We start from the raw sequence: 15,071 nt of genomic DNA, 5'->3' as shown, positions 1-15,071 counted from the left end.
TAGTTAACATATATATGAAACAGTTTCAACCTTGCTGTTTCAATCTGTCAAAAGGAAGTTCTGTGGTAGTTACGGAAAAGAGAGAAAGCAGAAAGTCACCTAAATCAAAGTTTTTTCAGTGGCGTTATGGTCCCTAGTCTGGTTGTAGGGAGCCGGCCGGCCATAAAAAAAACAAGCTTACTCATATCGCGGACTCGTTACGGAGAGATCTGTTAACGAGGGATGGATGAGACATTCTGCGTGGGCCAAGAAAGGGGAAGTGGGTGATGATCTTATGAGGGGTTTTAATATCATCCTGCCAGACAAAGTGTCTGGTCACCGCACTGTTTGGTACAGGTCACTCTCATCCTTCCTATAATATGACCAACTCATTCAATTCTAAAAAAGAGCGCAGCTTTGCTCAGAGATGCAATTTCGGTTGTGACTCTCTTGACCAATGCACTGCAAATTAAGAATTGTTTGGTACTTAACCCTAACAGTCCTCAATCCTCCAACAGGTGAAGGATTGAGGAGTGTTAGGGTTAATGTACCACATGTACACCATATAAATCTGTTATTTGATTTTTTATTAGTTTTTACTTTTGATGTGCTGTGTGCATTTTAAAGGTAATTCAGCCACGGGCTGCAATGTGAAAATATTGACAATAAACCAATGATAATAAATATACCGGTACAGAAGATAAAGACGCAGGCTGCATCCGAATCTGTTGTCTAGAGCTAGGTCTAGGTCTTCTCTCCATTGGAAATGCACGGAGACACGTAGACAATAGACCTAGCCGTAGCTCTGGAAGCCCCTTTCAGACACGGCCTAAGTATTACATATACTAGTAACCAATAGAAGATCTTATAATCTTTCAGTCAGAAATCTTTACTTCAGTAATGGTACTGGTATTCCCTCCTTATCATTCAATTTCAAGACAGCTGTTGTAGAAGTTGGCTGTACAGTGTAAGTACAGTAAGTCTACTTTGAAAATAATTACTTACAGGTTTGACAGACAAGGTTCATATAAATTGTTGATTGATGTGGGTAGGGTTAATCATTTTCATGTTTCATTTGGTTTGTGTGTAAAGATTTGGGGAAGTTCACTGTCATTTACCCACCTGGGAAATGTCAAGAATTTGCCCAAAACAGGCTGAAATTTCCAAGTGACGCATGCTTCTTTTCAAAATCAATTTCCCAAACTTCACAAGTTTGAAATCAACGTGTCACCTTTGCGAAAAAACAGGTGCAAGGCTCCATGACTGGATGAGCTACATGTACAATGTTCTGAATTCCTCCCTAATTAGACGCCCCAATTTTATGTGCTTCAAATAAAAGACGACAATCCTGTTTTTCCTCAGATCAACGAAGGGCTAAAATTTGAAATGGACCCGACTGACCGCCCTGAAATTTGTCAAAGTTCAGCATGGTTTTACCCCACAGCTGTATTCCTTGCCCAACCAAATGCCAGATCAAGCGCGGTCTCTTATCAAAGGAATATTAACTTTCGGACAAAATGAACCGGTTTTCGGTTACTTCTGTGTGTACCGGGTTGAAATTTATAACAACAGTACAACAGCCAGGGGCGTTGTTTCATTGTTTTGAGCGGCCACCGGGAAGGACGGACACCCTTCATTAAGCCTTGGCCGGAGACCAAGTAGACGGGAGGGGAAATAATTAAACTTTAACTTGAGAAATTTGCCCATCGACGTCGGGCCACAGGCAATGACTCAAGGCAGTGAATTCCATTACAATGTGAAGCATTGCTGGCAGGTTCTCATTCCTGTCATTAACCAGGTCCAACATTTCTCAGACTGACTCGTTCCTCAAGACAGGTACCACAAAATTAATAATCAATTTCCATCACAGGCACAACACCTTGGTCCTTCTTGGACTAGTATCTTGCCATGTTCAAATAAAACATACAGGTACATGTATGTGTACATGTGCATTATATTCGGTTATCTTTGTAAAGTATACTATTACAAGGATAGTCTCCTCAAGGTTGTAATCTCAGACACTGGCCACTGGCACGTCTAGGTGATATAGGGTCTAGGTGATATACCACAGAGTAGTTTGTGTTTGTTTTTTAAATCTTAACCTAATTTAATCAAAAACAGACTGTAATTGTGCTTTTTGTGAATATTCTATATGTATTTTAGGTTTTTACTTAGCAAGCAGTCAAGTACATGTAATCTGTACTAGTTGTACTTTTTATGAATATGTAGCAATAAATTTCTACTCTATTCTATTCTTTTCTCTTCCGTTCTGTTCTCTTCTATTCTCTTCTCTTCTATTCTTTTCTATTCTATGCATAGTCCCGTCACTATGACTATGCTACTAGTAGAATGAAACGTCCCTTAGCCTGCACACACTTGTTTGTGCACAACACCTTCTAATTGAAAAACATGAACAGCAACACAGGTGGATCGCCAAGGCTGGCGGTACGTGTATTTCAGAGCACACTTCTGAGCAAGGCACAGACATTTGAACTTCATAGAAATCCTAACCAGCTGTCCTGGCTGTGCAACATTTGGAAGTGAAAGGAATTTCCACGACTGACTCGTACATGTACCGGTATATTTCCGTTCCAGCCTGTGTTGGCCCACAGGGAGACCAAGGATTTAAACATAGGATATCCCCCCCCCAAATTTAAATTGATTAAAGTCACACAAGTTTCCACCTGTCCGTGCCTGTACCAGGTACTAAGGAATTGCATAATGTGAAATCCATGTACAGCTTATGTGGTACCATGCACTTGCGTGACAATATGTACCTCCTGTACCTGGTACCGGTACTTATATAATTACTGGACCTCATCTGCCAAAAATGAAGCCATAGTAGCAGAAACTGACACCCGGAGTTTACTACATGTTTGTACATGTACAGGTGATAAGCTGTCATACACACATGTACATGTACGGTGGAATCTTCATTCCTCCACATTCTGGCTTGGAAAAAAGAGCTACCGGTAGGACTCAGAAGCAAAACAAATGCAGTGCAACAAAATCAATTTTTTCAAACAAATTTCACACTAATGGTAAGTACATGTACATGTACCCCCGGTAATGTACAAATGTACATGTACGGTACTAAAATCTTACATCCGACAAAATTTACATAAATTTCTTTTCATCATTCATGTCATCCGTGAGGCAACCTTTCTCAAAATAAAACCAAACTAGCGTTTTCCACCTCATTGATTTCCAAAGTGCAGAGGCTTGAATGCAGAAAATACAAGGTAATGTTACATGTACAGTATGACTTATTTTTGAGGAGTGGGTGATAATGGACGTTAGCCAGTGTCAGCAGGTGTACCCACTGCTTGAGTTGGCGGATGTCATTAGTTGGCCTGTTACCTTTTATTTCGGCTAATAAATTAGATTTGTTAACAGTGACCACAGGGCTTCAAAAGTTCACCATGCCTAGGGCCAATGGCCAGAGTGAAGCTGGGTCAGCTACTGACCTGGTTGTTACAGTGCAGAAAACACACCAAGATTGAACATATGTGTACAGTTCCGGCAACCAGTGTGACCAATCCACAGTGATATTGCTTAGCAACACACACGTTGCTTAGTGAAACTTTCTATCTGCAGTCAGTTTGTCAAATTGGACCAAAGCCTCTTGGTTTATCAGATTTTGATGGAGAGTCTCAGAATTTGCGTGAAAAATTAGCCCGAAACCTGACAGAAATGATAAAACTGTGTTGTGATTTCCTGGCAAAGGACACTTCAAATACACCTTCAATGAATTAACAAAGAAATTTTGTGGAACACACAACTCTTTCCTCTATTCAGTGCCCAATCATATCTAATGCGTACAAAAACCAGCTTTCAATGTGCAGTGCAAACAGCATTAATAATGTACACACTGTACAGTACATGTACCTGTACATACAGGTATAGTTTGCACAGAGCAAACAGAAACCAAGGGAATTATGAATCAGGGACAGCTATTAATATGATCTCTGGCCATTGCATGGCTTCAAACTCTGCATGAATATGACAACTACATGACTTACCGGAGCTACACTTTTCCACAACTTACATGTGTATGAGAGGAAAATATTTGAAATTTGCATAAATTGCTCCAAATCTAAGGAGAAATTGAACCCTCCAAAAATCCGAACAAAACATCTTGAAGGGGTGTAATTTTTTACTGTTAATTTTGTACGGTATGCTGTTATTATCGTTTGTAAATTTGAGGAAAGCCATTCCTTGGTCAAGGAAAAAGGCAAAGAAACCGAATAATTTGATATGAAACTTTGGTTCGCCAAGGTCTTATCCACTCTGCCTTGGGGTACAACCCTCGGGGGACCAATTTAGGTCCTTTTTAGGACCCCTTGCAAGAAAATATTTACTTGTTTTGATTTGCCAGCTTTTATGCTGATGGTCTTGGCCTTATAATAAGCTGGGGTCCAGGGAGAAATCAATGGCTGAAATTAGCCATGATGGCAATTTCTACTGGGAAAACAACAGGAAATGAAATCAGCAACTTTTTAAGTGCAAGTTGAAGGGTTTCTGTTGAAGCCAACAATGTTGTCATTTCCAGTAACTCTCCAAAACCCCCCAAAAAGGACCAGGAGTGAAAATTCAGACACCCCTACCAAAAACATCTTGTCAAAGTCTGGTGGTGACATGAATGTCAAATTTTGGATTTCTGATTCAAGTCCAATGTCACTCTCTGGCCTCCACATCCAAAGAAAATACCTTGCCACGGCCAGGTGTATCCTATTGTTTCAGAGCTCAGTGTTACAGCCTAAAAGCAGCAAAATCCCCAAGTTCCTTGATAAAGAAACTTGACATTTAGTTTATGTATGAGCTCAGGTATACCCTTTTCGCAACGGAATGCAGGAAATTTTGCAAAGGGAGAACCTACAGGTTTATACATGTACATGTACACAAGTCGTACCACAACTTGACATCATCCGCTCATGCTGAGCCAAGAGAAAAAACACAGTCTTATGACCCGTGTCCGACTTGGACGGGCTACCGGTATGCACCTCAATGGAATAAAACCTCTCCCTGAAAAGAGGCTGGAACAACACTAATAGCAATACCAGTAATTGCACACACTGCACACCCAGCCTGCAGGATTGTACACATTCAAACGAAAATCCACCCTGGAGACTGCACACTGTGCACTCAGCTACATGTAAAAGTTCCATTCAAAGCCACCCTCTAGATGCTGTCCCCTGCTTTCAGTTTGGGAAAGTTTACATGAGCGAGTTTTCAGAATGAACACAATTAAATATCTCTGTCAGACTGAACACAATTAAAAATACAATGTATCTCCTTTGCTAAAAAAAAATGATACAATTTACAAGTACATGTACATGTAACGGTACATGTAAATGAAGTTCATGGTTTGAATTAATCCCTGCTTCTTTGATGAACTTTGTGTGAGTGGCCAGCCAGTAAAAAGTTGAAATGCAAAAAGTGCCCATACTTTTGTCAGAACAGGTGTACAAAAAAAGCTGGAAGTTAAGGTCAACATCTAGACCCAAAAAAGCTGAAATCAGCTAAAAAGCCGAATTCTCACACCACTGAGGTTCAGCTTTTAATGAGGGGCATAATCATTTTATTACCTCGCCATAAGAACCCTGTTGTGACAGGTTGCAACTTTATTGAAGTTGCTAAGAAAGTGGAGAGTGTGGTCCCTTAAATAAATGGGGCACTATGGGCCCAGGGCAAGGCAGAAGACAGCTTCATTCAAAAAGTTATAAAAGCGTCAGCAAACAGAATCTGACCTACTTGTGCACAATTAATCGTCCAGAGTTTAAGTAGTGGCGGCTAACTGTTCTCTGTTGTGTAAAAACTTTGGATGAACTCACACTGAACTCAGTCACAGACAAATCTACTCTTGGAATAATTCAAGGGATGTGTGCGGATGGCAGCTCCTTCAGCTCCCAAATTACATGTACTGGTAGGTAAATAAGTAAACAAACGATTCAAAAAATTTCAAATGTGCAAAAATTGTTGTCCTTTACAGGTACATATTGCACAATTATGAGACTTCTTGTGCAACTACAAAACTGATTTTTTTTTTCAAACAGCGTATCAAAACCCAATTTAAGATTGACATTAAAGCTATAAACATTATTTATGCAATACCATATTACAGATTATACAGACCTTTGGAATTGCTTGTGTTTATTCCTTCACAAGACAGACCTTCCTCCAAGAGTTTTCCTTCAACTTCCACGTTTCCAAAAGCAAACTGAAAAATTATCGCTCTATAAGAAAATGTCTTCCCTGCAAAAGCACACACCAGGATGGTTCTCAATGGAACTTTGGTGAAATTTCTTGTTGAGGGTAACGTAGCAGGCTCTCCAATCCTCCTCGCAAGACAGTGACTTGCAAACTCACTTCTGGCAACTGTGCATTAGAGTTCTCTCCTTTTGAAGGGATCAGTAGCCATGGAAAAATCTACTGACTGTATCACAGATTACTAACAGAAATTTCCTTCCGGAGAGAAAAAACCACAAGGAACTAAGTAAGCTCCGCCCCTTCACTTTGGGAGAAAAGACAGTTATTGATGTGATACTGGTACACACTTCGTATGCACATGTGCATTGCATAGCTCTCAAAGCTACAGTACAGTACAGTACATGTACAGTAAATGTATGCATGAGTACCACACTGCACTGCATGTTGGCCCTGGTAATCAGTGTACATAACACAAGTACAGTAATCAACACTCACAGGAACATATGTACCGGTATGCAAGTCCCGCCCTCTCATTTGCATCTTTAACAGCATTAGCCAATCACTGAAGTCACAGCTCCTTCATTAGCTGGACTTCACCAAGTTTCATGTGTCACAGCAAGGATTGAAGCTCCTCCTCCTCCTGGTTACTACTGACCAATCAGAGGAGAGCTGGGTGGGTGACTAGGCACAGGGGAGACTCCCTCAGACTGCTGTGGGAGATTTGGTTCAGTTTGGGGATCATTTATGGGTGCAACTGCACTTGGCTGGGGATTCCACGGAAAGTAGGAAATTTGGGAAGCACATTTTGTGGAGAGGACTTAGAGAACTGCTGTCAGTGAGTCTACAAATGGCCTTGAGAAAAGTTGGATAGGGAAAGTCCATAATTCATGGAGAGTCATGTGGCATTTGGAAAAATAAAATCAACCTGTATTACATGCATTTACAGTCCATGAGACAAACGTGGATTCTAAAAGCTTATTGGAAGTGCCAAGTAATATCCATACAGAGGTTGTTCATGTGACGTATTAGTAACATGATTGACAAAGGCATTACAGGAAGCGTACCATGTCCGTGGAGGGGCATGCATTTTTTAATCTGGGTACGGTACATGCCCATGTATTTCTGTTGGCAATTTCATGTACACCAGAATGTTGCAAGTCTTCGAAGGCGCACATGTTTCCGCACACAGCTACTGTACATGTATATAAACTGAATGCTGACCATCAAATCATCACATGGCTGATATACATGTACATTTAGAAATTTAAGTTACATACTGGACATGTATACATGTATATGCAAATACTTGTACGTGTACGTACTGTACTAAAGTTATAAAAAGACAATGGTGATGTGGGTCCCTGTTCTATTCAGTTATGGACATTTAAGAGTGAGATACGAGATATCTCTGGAAAAATTACTGCTACATTCCTTACTATAGAAGATGAGCAGCAGAGAGGTTATAAGTGCCAGGTACCAGGTACATGTACTAGTACATGTACCGGTACCCGTATGGCACCCTGGAAAGAAAGATTCCACAAATGAAACCACAGACCTTCCGATAAAGACTTTACGCACTTTCCAAAAATATCAAGGGGGTACCGGTATTAACAACGCTTCCACATCAGCCTATGATTGCCAGGTTCAGAATGTAAGGTTTGTGCCAAACACAGAAAAAATACTGACAAGAATATAATATCAAATCAGTGCTCTGAAATATGTGATTGCCAGAGCACTGATTTGATATTATATTCTTGTCGATATTCTGATTACGCAGCCCTTCCATATTACACAAAAATACTGGTATTTATGTAAAATTGTGAGCAAATGAAAGGTTGTGTAATATTTGAGAACAAGTACAAGTAACTGAGTTGTCCACATTGTTGCATTGGGGAGAGGGAACCCCTCGCTGGGCCCCATAACATGAATGACTAAATGCAGCAATGACTTCATCCGTGTACACGTGTACCTTCCACTGCCTGCTTCCTTGTGATTAAAACAGCGAGACTCAGTGACTGAGGCTGTGATAATCCATGTTGAGGGCCAGTGTACTCTTGCGGTAATTAAAACCGAATTCAAGGAGCTGGGGTAAGGTCAATGCAATGAAAGCTGTTTTAAACACGACACACTGGTAACAATTAAAAAAAAGAATTTAAACAGCAACAGATCACATAACCTTAACTCCCTACCGGTGGGGTGTACGTAAAATCATATTGAAATGGGAGGCTTGACTGTTAGGGTAATGGTAGAAGGCACAAGTACGGTACATACATGATATATGATATCTGATGCGTTAATGGGGTTTCATATCTCCTCCGCGCATGAGTTGAAGAGGGCGCTTTGCAAAGAGAAACTGGCTCCCTGTGAGGGGACTGAGACTTCCCTTATGACAGTGATTATTTTGCTGTAAGCTAAACATACATATATATAGGCCTACATGTAGCCTGCAGTTTTGTTTTTTACTGGTTCATTTGTTTTTTTAATTTGTCTGTGTTTTTTTTTTGGAATTGAATAAATTGTTGTGGTTTCAAAAAATAAGAAAATTTCAAAAATAAATAATAAAAAATAAATATCAAGATTTTCATTAATTTAATGCTTATCAAAATGGATGGGGGAAAAAAGGGAAAATGTATTCAGGACCTTAAAAGCAGAAACATCAACTTTTTCTCTTAAGTCACGGTCGTGGTTAATGATAAATCATCTGCTAAGGCAATCTTGTCTGATCTTTTCATCTTCCCCTGTCTGGCTGCCGACAACAGGCCAACAGCCCAGAGAAAAATCACTGCCAAGTACAAGTATGACTTCTCAGACACACATACATGTACATGTACCTCATGAGACAGTACAGTTGGTCCCACTACTTAACGTGACGCACTTCCAGCTAGGTTTAGCCAGCCAAGGGAGTGTGGGATAGAAGCAAGAAAAAAAAAAAGTTGAAATGACAAAGAAAATTCCAACCTTTGAATGAAGGACCCCTTGAGAAAACTCCTATTTTTAGGTATTGTTAACGGCTTGGCGGCTAGACTAGGTGAAGAACACTGCATCACCGATCACCATAATGGAACAGACTCTCCATGCCAGCCATTGCTTTAATATCACAAACATGTCTCTAGCAAACGATCACTGAAATACACCTCAGTTTCACAATTGCTGAGGTTTGCTTTGACTTGTGGCTAACTGGTAACTGATGTTAGATACTTACCGGTACATGCCCCATGGTGGGTGTTTGGATGCGAACCCCTCCCAAAAAGTAGGCACTACACCTGAAATTCTCTAACCAACCAATTTCAACAAGCAGGAACTTCCGCTTAGATCTTGCCAATTTAATTTCTGCACTTGTTCCAATCCTGTAAAACATAAAACAAGGAAATTTTACACAATGTTAATTTCATTTATAGATTTGAGACGTGGTGGTCGAATGAGATGTCCTTGTCTAGTTTCAATAAAGTATTTTTTACAGGCAAATATAATGAACTCAACTTCCTCAGTCATTTTTGCTTGGAATCTCCAAGGGGTACTGGTAGAAATGTGAAATGTTGAGGGTGTTGTGCCCAATGTAAAGTTAGAGTGATTGTACTGTACATGTACTTTCCTAAATCCAGCAAATTCCTCCAAAATCTGGAGGATTTTTAAAGATCTAGGAGGGGCAGGGTTAAACACATGCATGTATGGTGAGACATTTCGTTTCTCCGCGTTTACAAGCAAACAATACACTTACTCCCAATAATGTTAGAGTTGACGGATGTTAAGACAAGGACAACAAGTACTCAAATCATAGCCATCCAAAAAGTCAACTCCATCATTCATTGAAAGTATCCAAACTAATCTTCACGCCACACGCAGACAGGTGCGTGTCATCGATTTCAAAACCTAAGTCCTTCAAGACTTACAAACACACAAGTAGGCAAATCCCAAGAAAAATACTTGCAGATAAACCCCCCCTCAAAAGTAGGCCTACCAGTACAATGTGTAATTCCCCATTTCTGCTTCCGGCAATTCAGAACAAGCATTCAATTTGTGGTACCAACGTCTCATCTTTTGGATGCAAGGGACACTGAGAAGAAGAAGCCATACAACGAACCCAGGTTGGGAGAAAAAAATTAACAAGGCTCTTGAAAATCACCAGGCCAGAAAATTGAACAGAATGCAATTGAAGTGTGATAATGTAACTGCATAGCCAACAGAAGACTTAAAAGTCATTGATTTCATAACCACTGCAGACGGGTGATATGCAGTGCTCACTGTTCCGGAGATGATTTGTTTATTTCCGTCGGGAATTTTCAAGCCATTGTTGAACAATTCTGTCATATGTATTCTGGTGTTAAGCCGTGACCAAGGCCACCTATTTAGGGTTTTGGGGGGAATGGGGTAGAATCTATCTACCGGTAGGCTAGTCTTGTTAAAGCCCTATGTACGAGCCTTTCTAAAGTCTCCAGTATAGAGATTGAAAATGAAACAACAGTTTGTTTTCAGGTGATGTATGTTTACCCACCGCTGCCGGTGCACCACTGAGTTAATACACGGGTTTGTATGGGGTCGCGCATGATGGGCGAGTCGCGTTCTAGTCGTGTCTACTACGACTACGGCTTCAAATTTTTATCAAATGGTGAAAAGCCATAGCCAGTGTTCGATACTTCTTGTTGCAGTGTCACATGGAGACGCTGCACAGCGTGTTGCCAACATGGCATACACAGCGTGCAACATAAACCATTGAAAATATTTCCTACAGGTATGTCCCCTCCTTCCTCCTTGGTTGTTAGTAATTTCAACACAGCATTAATGGAATTCAGTATACAAGGCACTTGTGAAAAACATTTTGAGCTGTCTTCGCCAGGTAAAAATGTGAGAAAAACTTTTGAACAAAATTTCACAGAGTAGGAGGACTTTAGTTCTATACCCTGGACGTTAGTCGAAACTTAATGCAAATTGCTATGTAGACGTCGTCCAACCTGGGCTAGGCCTACATGCCCCAGGCCAACTTTTTTTTTAAGAATATAGGGCCTGGGCCTAGTTCCCTTTCACAAATAACTACCTTTCGAGCATGGTGGCAGCTGCAGCAGGGCAGTATCAATCGAAAGCAACAAAAGTAACACATCCTTTCAGGCCGCGCCTGCAACAGTGTGGGCCTCTGCTCTTTCTACGGCCATTTTGAACTTGTCCATGTCGTCTGCTCGCTCTAAGCACGTGCCGCGCGCACACACAAAAGGCTAGCTGGGCCCGAGTGCCTTGACGAGCCGAGAAAAAGTACTTTCTGTTTTCATTCTTTTCGTGAGTTTACGCAATAAAATAACTGTTCACAAATGGAGCAGATAGTGTTGTTAATCAGAAAATCATGACTGTGGATATCCATACTGGCCTGACTGGCCTGACTGACCTGAGGTTTTCTTCAAAACCTTTGAAAAATTGCACTCAGTTCGCAGAGTCCGCACGTCACGCGCACCAGCACGGCACGCGCGTTTTATGTTGATTAACTTCAGAGGGCGCTATTTACAAAAATCAAGGTAATAAAAATTCTCACGTGCGAATGCCTGTGGCGCTGTTGCGCGCGCGAGGCCGTTTTCATATAACTATATATGGAGACCAACCACGGATAGATACGTGAGGGCAGTGAGTGAAGTAATAAGTGAAGCAAAATGAAAATCGTTTCAACTCGGGGGGGGGGGACAATTATGCCCGGCAAACTCTCGTGTGTTAGAATGCAAGACAGTGTCGCCAGGGGCTGTGTTTGAATAATGTGATAATTACCTTCTTAATCCCTCAACAAAGCATTTTTGTTAGGTTTGGAAGTTTAATGTTACTTTCAACTGTTTACTTTTTCAATTAAGGTGTATGCAGGTTCCAACTGCATCAGAGGAAGTTTTAATGTAGTCGGCAAACACCTTGCAAGTATATTACTTTTAGCACCTAATCAATGCTAACTAATACACATACTTGGGAATTTTCTACTAAGCAAGCTAGCAGGGGTGCATCTGACAAGACAGCAATAGACCAGATTTACTCCCTAAAAAGTCAAATGAAAATTGAAATTGTCTTCTAGTGAGACGTCTCCTTGAGAAACCTCCATTCTCTTCAGGAATGTTTGCTGAAGCGACTGTTGTCTCAGGGGATTCGACTCCAGGAATAAAGGAACATGAACACCTTTTGTTTCAAATTCAATGAATGCAAGTTTTTTTTTATTAAAAACTTTGGCCTCAAAACTGAAATCAGAACTGTTGCAATCTTATTTCAAAGATTAACCATAATTTCATCCAAAATATGCACTTTAAACATCCTTCTGACAGCTGTAACATTATGTAATCTTAATAACAATAACTAAGTTTAATTTTTTAAATAAACATTTGAGATGTTCCAGTTTGGTACAATAAACAAAGTAGTTCACAAAGGAAGAACAGATTCACTGAATTTCTCTGCAATGCTGACCCCACCTGACCTCGATCATTCACTTACTGTTCAAATCCACTGTAAAACAAAGATATATTGTGAAACTTTTAAAAACTTGAAGCTTTGAGACCCCTGTCACAACGTCACTTGCCATGTTTTGCTCGTGCCCTCGTTCATGCCCTCAAAATCACTTTTGGTGTTGTACTTGCTGAATAGAAAAATATAATTCTGATATCTGTAAAACTGTGATACCTTGAAGCACCTTTGCTAAACATAATCGCGGAGTTGCTGTGACTATAATGAGGCATACACAATTCTACAGATTATTCTGAAAGACCTATCATTGACGGCTACACAATATGTGTATAAGTCTGTTTATAAAAGGTACACAGATTAACAAATTTGTTGAGAGCATGACCCGTCCCTACCGTCCATCCTGCTGACATCCTACTGTGATTTGTATAATTTAAACCTCCAAGTCATAAATATCCTCAAATGCAACCAATATCTTTGACTGCACTCTCCATCTCAACCATGCCCTCCTCCAAATTCCCCGCCTTCCTTCAGTGGGAGGAGTAACTTTGCTGTTAGTGTCACCTTCAGGCAACAACTGGTTCTCCGTCTGACACCTGAAGACAATCCCCTGTCCCTTGTCCGCACCCTCATCCCTGATGACAATGCCTGGATCCCCAGCGCCATCCCTCTCAACCTCATCTGCGACGGTGACCTCACCCTCCTTGGCCCCTCCCACATTTGCAACCGAGGCCTCGCCCTCTCCTCTCTCACCCTCAGCTGTGACGACCAAAGCCTCCCTGTCCTTGCCCTCCTTTGTTCCACCTATATCTGTGATGATGACCCCACCTTCCTTGGCCCCTTCCTCATGTGCGACCACACCCTCGCCCTCTCCTGTCCCACCCTCAGCCGTACCAACCGTCTCCCTATCCTTGCTTTCCTTTGTCCCGCATGTATCTGTAATGACAACCTCACCCTCCTCTGCCCTGCCCAGATCCGTGATGATGGCTTCACCTTCCACAGCCCCTCCCCTGTCCGAACTGAGGGCTCCACCCTCCCCTCGCACCACTTGGTTTCTCTCAAAGTAATACCCCTCTACATCCCCTCCGTCCAGAGATTGCCTCACGTTGTCAGCAAACTCCTCCTCGTCCATTCCGGGGCCAATGAGGACATTCAAAGGGTCCTCCAGGTTGGGATTGTAGAGGAGAAACAGGATGCCCTGCACCACATCCTCAAGGGTCATTGATGCTGACCAGTTATCATCATCAAGCAAATTGAGGCATATCTCCCCATCACCTTCGATGGTGTCAATGTTGGGATGGTAGATCATTGTCTTGCAGGATACAGAGGGTGACTGAGCTGGGTACTTGTTGCCGCACACAATCTGCATATGATAAAGAAAAAGAATCATAATTGAATGAAAAATATGAACAGTTGAATCTTTGTGTTGGGCACAATCTTTCTACATGCACGATCCATCAATTTTTGTCGGATAGGCCAATCATACCATCATACTGCAAAATGCGTTGCTGATTCTGCCATCAGCAAATCGCCTTGTCTTTCTAATTTACAGTTGTGGAAAACAGTTTCAAACAAAGGAAGTAAAACTGGAGGTTTTGTGGGGAATCAAACGCAAACTGGGCGATCATGCAGATCAGTTCATCACACCCAACTGCCCAATACACTACTTACTTGAGAAAAAGAAAAAAAAGGACTCTTCTTATTCTAATATTGAACATTTACAACTTCTTTAAAATTTGAAACCAACTGAAACAGCAGACTGTTTTCAGCAAGGTTTAAAAATACATGGCTACTAGTACTAACTGCTTATTGAAAGGAGTGCAAATCCTAAAAAGATGAGGTCCTAGCATTTTTATCCCATATTCCGCAGCCAACAACTGCCATTAAAAGGCTAGGTTTTCTTCGTTTTTTCCTTACCGAGAACATGAACTCTCCATCCTGGTAAAGCCCACTGTCTGGGATGATAGACACTGTGATGCCTTTCTTGAGATCTGTCTCATCCCAAGACACCAAGCGGGCCTGGCCTCCCGACATACTGGCGATGTTCCTCATCAGACGGTGGAAGTCCTTGGCCAGGCTTCGGCCAGCCTGGCCCTTTCCATTTCCCTCGATGGCCATGGCGACGGTGTTGCTTCAATCAATTTCTTCAAAATAGACACTTGCCAAGTGTGTTTTTAACTTTCAGTCCTCAGACAACGCAACTCAGTCTCTGCCAAGATAGCGAAGTCCTAGTCCCTCGAATTCAACCAGGCTCGCCTCTGAGCATAATATCTGTGCCGCTCTTTTTCGGCATTTTCAACAGCTTCTCGCTGCAATAACTACGTCTAGTCTGCTGTCTATGCCATCGTTGTTGGATTCCGTGTCATGTTGTTGCGTCAGCGTCCAGCGTTTTTATAGCCTGTGAACCATCTTATTGCACCACCACAAGCCAATACACGTGTTTACAAGTTTCATGTTTATTTGGGGGA

General features: G+C 41.4%; 2 protein-coding genes across 6 annotated transcripts in view; both read right to left on the bottom strand.

Annotated features, from left to right (window-relative positions):
* LOC110975061 (DNA damage-regulated autophagy modulator protein 1-like) overlaps positions 1-11,629 on the bottom strand; it is a 57,187-nt gene extending 45,558 nt beyond the window's left edge. For 3 of the 5 annotated variants that reach the window (XM_022227167.2, XM_087130412.1, XM_087130411.1), the window contains exon 1: positions 6,115-6,636. The gene's annotated coding sequence lies outside the window, so the exon portion shown is untranslated. The other 2 variants (XM_022227166.2, XM_022227165.2) reach the window with 2 other exon arrangements.
* Positions 11,630-12,328: 699 nt separating this feature from the next.
* Positions 12,329-15,052, bottom strand: LOC110975102 (uncharacterized). The gene is made up of 2 exons (XM_022227250.2): positions 14,521-15,052; positions 12,329-13,966 (listed from the first exon to the last, which is right to left on the bottom strand). Exons 1-2 carry the CDS (start codon positions 14,719-14,721, stop codon positions 13,037-13,039), a joined length of 1,131 nt encoding a protein of 376 aa, XP_022082942.2. The 5' UTR covers positions 14,722-15,052; the 3' UTR covers positions 12,329-13,036.
* Positions 15,053-15,071: the final 19 nt, after the last annotated feature.

Source organism: Acanthaster planci, linkage group LG20, assembly GCF_054643075.1.
Source record: "Acanthaster planci isolate LZ-2023a linkage group LG20, COTS_SCS, whole genome shotgun sequence".
NCBI lineage: Eukaryota > Metazoa > Echinodermata > Asteroidea > Valvatida > Acanthasteridae > Acanthaster > Acanthaster planci.
This window is presented reverse-complemented; position numbering and strand designations above follow the sequence as displayed.

Excerpts from the sequence above, each read along its gene's own strand:
- LOC110975102 (XM_022227250.2), bottom strand. The coding sequence starts at position 14,721 with ATGGCCATCGAGGGAAATGGAAAGGGCCAGGCTGGCCGAAGCCTGGCC. Across the intron at positions 13,967-14,520 it reads ATGGAGAGTTCATGTTCTCG|ATTGTGTGCGGCAACAAGTA; the intron begins GTAAGGAAAAAA and ends TATCATATGCAG.